The following is a 4,485-nucleotide window of genomic DNA, read 5'->3' as shown; positions in this document are numbered from 1 at the left end:
TAAGGATAGTAAGTGTAAAAAAAAAAGTGTAAAAAAATGTACCACTAAATATACTTGGGCGGCCGTTAGCATACCTGGGCAAAGGTAAGTAAAGTCTATGTGTGGGAAGCACTGTATTTGCTTTTCTTATTATGGATGTCAATTATTACAGGCTTTAAAATATGTTATTTCTATCTTCTGTGTTTAACAGAATAGAAAAAAAAACAATTAAATGATGACAGAATTTTCATTTTCAACTGTCACTTTAACAAAAAAAACATTTGTTGTTTACACATATATGCAATTGTATTTTTAGAAGTTGAGAACTTATACTAGCTTAAAGGAGTCAAAATAGCACTAGGAAATTACCTGTTGCAATAAAAATAATAAATCTGTTGCTATAGAAAATGAATTTCTGATGCCTGTACTTTACTGTAATACACACCAGAGTTTTTAAAATGGCCTGAATTAGGTTTTTTTTTCAGCTTTTCCCCACTTATTCTAATGAACCAAACAGTTCAGATGCAGGACTCGTCGTGAATGATGTAATGTTGCTAAAGGAGAACATTTACGAGTCGATTCCATCACCACGACACCAGACAAGCAGTGTGAGATTACACAGCAGAGTGAAAGAGCGCATGCAGGAAGTAACCTGAGGCCACTGGAACCAATGCAACCAGTTAGAAAAGAAAGGGGCTGATATTAGCAGAACAACTGAATTTTGGGGATCACCCATTTATTCAACTGAAAAATAAAAATTATGCTGCGAAAATTACAGTGCATGAGAAAAAAAATGTTTTCACTGTTTTGAGGATGTTTTCAAAATATCCCCCCAGTTTTGAGTCTGTAAATGTGTGGAATACAAAGATAAAAAAGCTGTAAAAATCCGAACAATGATTTGAAAAAGCATGTCACATAAATATCAACATATGTACATCTCGCACTTGAAGTGTTGTGGCACTGGTAAATCATGAAGGAGGGTCATCACCGTGAATGGCCTTATATTTAGCCATTTCTTCAGGAAAAACCTTTCCCAGCTCAGAAATGAGGAGGCTTTTAAATTTCTGGTGGAACAAAAAGAAAACCACAAAATATTGTAAAGAAAGTAAAATGAAGTAGTTTAGCTAGTATTAATTTAAAAAATCATTATTATTCATTTACAGCTGAAACATATAAAGCAATAGAATGGTCTGGCATTTTGAAGTATATAGTAGATAATGAAGTAGATAGTATTCGGTATATATTAATACGCAAGTACATTTTCCAAAGAAGTAGGTGTTGGAATAAGAAAAGACAGTTCATTTGCAAAAGAGTGATGAGTGTAATAACAACTCTTATAACAATGAATACCTCAGCAAAGAAATTAAAGATGCCCTTTTGTAACGAACAACTCCTTTGCTGGCACTCGAAAAATAGACAGGCATTGACAATGATACAAAAACTGTAGAACTCTGAAACTCTGGCGGTGCATTTACAAGACAATGTTCAAAATGCAGAGATGATGTAAAGAATCTTCTAGAAAAAGAATTTCTATTTTAAAATCGTCATAAAAATGTACTAGGGCTGCATTTAACTGGATTTAGCAATATTTTATTTTGCAATATAAAAGATATATATATATATATATATATATATATATATATATATATATATATATTTTTTTTTTTTTTTTTTTTTTTTTTTATATTTATATGCCACTTTATTAGGTACACCTTACTTGTACCGGGTTGCCTTCAGAACTGCCTTAATCCTTCATGGCATAGATTCAACAAATAACTGAAAATATCTGAATATTTGAGTACAGTGAACTCATTGTTATGTTCAAGAAACCAGTCTGAGATAATTTGTGCTTTATGACATGGTGTGTTATCTGCTGGAAGTAGCCATTAGAAGATGGGTACACTGTGGTCATAAAGGGATAGATAATAGGGCCAAAGTTAGCCAAGAAAACATACCCCACACCATAACACCACCAACACCAGCCTGAACCGTTGATACAAGGCAAGATGGATCCATGCTTTCATGCTGTTGACACCTAATTCTGATCCGAATGTCGCAGCAGAAATTGAGACTCATCAGACCAGGCAACGTTTTTCCAATCTTCTATTGTCCAATTTTGCTTATCCTGTGAGAATTGTAACCTTAGTTTCCTGTTCTTAGCTGACAGGAATGGCACCCGGTGTGGTCTTCAGCTGTTGTAGCCCATCAAGTTGTGATATGTTGTGTGCTCAGAGATGCTCTTCTGCATACCTCGGTTGTAACGAGTGGATTTTTTCTTTCTTTTTCAAACCATTCTCTGTAAACCCTAGAGATCACTGTACATCAAAGTCCTAATCTATCAGCAATTTCTGAAATACTCAAAACAGCCTGTCTGGCACCAATTATGCTGCGGTAAAAGTCGCTTAAATCTTCCCTATTCTAATGCACAGTTTGAAAAGCAGTGTGTCAGGACCATGGCTACATCCCTAAATGCATTGAGTTGCTGTCATGTGATTGGCTGATTAGAAATTTGCGTTAACAAGCAGTTAGACAGGTGTACCTAACAAAGTGGCCAATGAGTAATACGAGTAATAATACATATATATTGCGATATGAATGCAATTTCACAAGATGACTTAAATAACTATTTAGAAAGAATTTATAATTTCAGATTGACTGGGAAGAACCTGTGCATCTGCACAAAATAGAATAAACAATATAAAGAAAAAAAAACAAAACTGCATATTATTAATGCTGTATAGTCTTTGTTGTAAAAACAATTCAATAAAATTTGTCATTAATGATTTTTTCAAAGTTATAAAGAAAACTTTCTTTTGCCTGAATGCTTTTAAAATCCACATACAGTCACAGGCCTAAAAAAAACACTTGTGAGTCAACATTGCATATTCTATGATGTGACTATTGCAAATGATCACATTGTGATACCGATGCTGAAACTATATATTGTGCAGCCCTGAAATGCAACCTGAATGACAAAGCTGAACCAATACTCACAGTCAAGGTGTCAATCTTTCCTTTGACTTGTTCATTTTTAGCCAGTGCTCTTTCCAAGCACTCCTTGGTGTAGAGCTGTGGGTTACGACCCTGATCAATATACCTGCGGGCAAAAGGGAAAAACATCAATAATCTATAACAGCCATTTACATTTTTGCACAGATGTGACGTCTAATTTTTTTTAGCAATTTGGTATTTTAAAAGGTAGAGAATGTGGATGACTGTAAAAAATCTGACCACCATTTATATTTATTTTTAAGGTTTTTACAGTTGAGGGCATTTAAAGAACACTACCAGTCAAAAGTTTGGTTTTTCATGTTTTTCTGAGAAAATTATTTTTTTCATCAATTTATTAATTTATTTATTAAACGTAAAAATATATATATAGTTGAATTGTTAAATATTTATTAAAATTTGAAATAACTGTTTTCTCCTTGTATGCTATTTATTTATTTCTTATTTATTGCTAATAATAATAATTATTATTATTATTATTATTATTAATATTAGAGGGATTTCTGAAGGATCATGTAACTCTGAAGACTGGAGTAATGAAGCTGGAAATCCATCTTTAAAATCACTGGAATTAAATTAAATTATAAACTACTTTTGAACTGTTATTTTATAGTGCAATAACATTTCGCAATTTTACAATATGTACTGTATTTTTGGTTAAATAAATGCAGCCTTGGTGAGCAGGAGAAACTTATTATAAAACATTTAAAAAGTCTACTGGCCAGTAGTGTATAAACCATTTTGAGGGATGTGAACAAAAAACGATGGTCCCAATGTATTTCTTGTTTTACATTTTTAATTTCTATAGCATCCAAGAACCAAAAAAGAGCCACATATTGAAAAATAATGTTATGATAGCTGTTTTAGCATTAAATTGTGATTGAACTGCCTCTTGTTACGGTTAGGAAGTAGTTTGACAACAGGCAGGAAATGTTCATGGGCCAATGACATGTCCACATTGAACTGGACTATATTATATGCAAAACTCACTCGAACACTTCCAAAGGTACGTTGATATCATGAAGCTGCTGTCGACATTTCTCAATATCCTGAAGTCCTGTGATCATAAAGTTCCTGAAAAATAAATAACAAAATCATTTATTTTCCATCTAAATGAGGCAATACTACTGGTAAAGAGCCAGCAAATGCAACAGCTGAAACGTCGCCATTAGTTGCTAACGTTAGTAATTCTTTGTTAAAATCCAACAAAAGGGTTTGGGTTAGTATTAAAAAATAACATTGTGATTTTAACTCACAGTTTCTGGTTGAGTCCTGTTTGACTGCTGGGCTGGAAGTCGCTGACGATAATTCCGAGCTGTCGTATGTTTTCGACGAATTTTTCGAGGTGCTCCTCGAGGTTATCAAACTTCTCCGCCATGGCGAGGTTAATTTAACGTAAATTTAAGCGCACGGTCGATTAAATAAGAATATAACTGTATACTTATTGACAAAAGATAGTCATCCGCTCACTTAGCGTAGCTCCCATGACAGCAAACT

At 33.4% G+C, this 4,485-nt stretch overlaps 1 protein-coding gene across 1 annotated transcript; it reads right to left on the bottom strand.

Moving 5' to 3' along the window:
• Positions 1–694: 694 nt before the first annotated feature.
• Positions 695–4,485, bottom strand: med10 (mediator complex subunit 10). Its single transcript, NM_001017699.1, is given in 4 exon segments — positions 695–1,043; positions 2,974–3,076; positions 3,979–4,062; positions 4,245–4,485. Coding segments are annotated over 4 exon segments (405 nt in total). The 5' UTR covers positions 4,367–4,485; the 3' UTR covers positions 695–947.

This window comes from Danio rerio, chromosome 19, assembly GCF_049306965.1.
Source record: "Danio rerio strain Tuebingen ecotype United States chromosome 19, GRCz12tu, whole genome shotgun sequence".
Classification (NCBI taxonomy): Eukaryota; Metazoa; Chordata; class Actinopteri; order Cypriniformes; family Danionidae; genus Danio; species Danio rerio.
The sequence above is the reverse complement of the archived record's forward strand: the minus strand, read 5'-3'. Positions and strand labels throughout refer to the sequence as shown.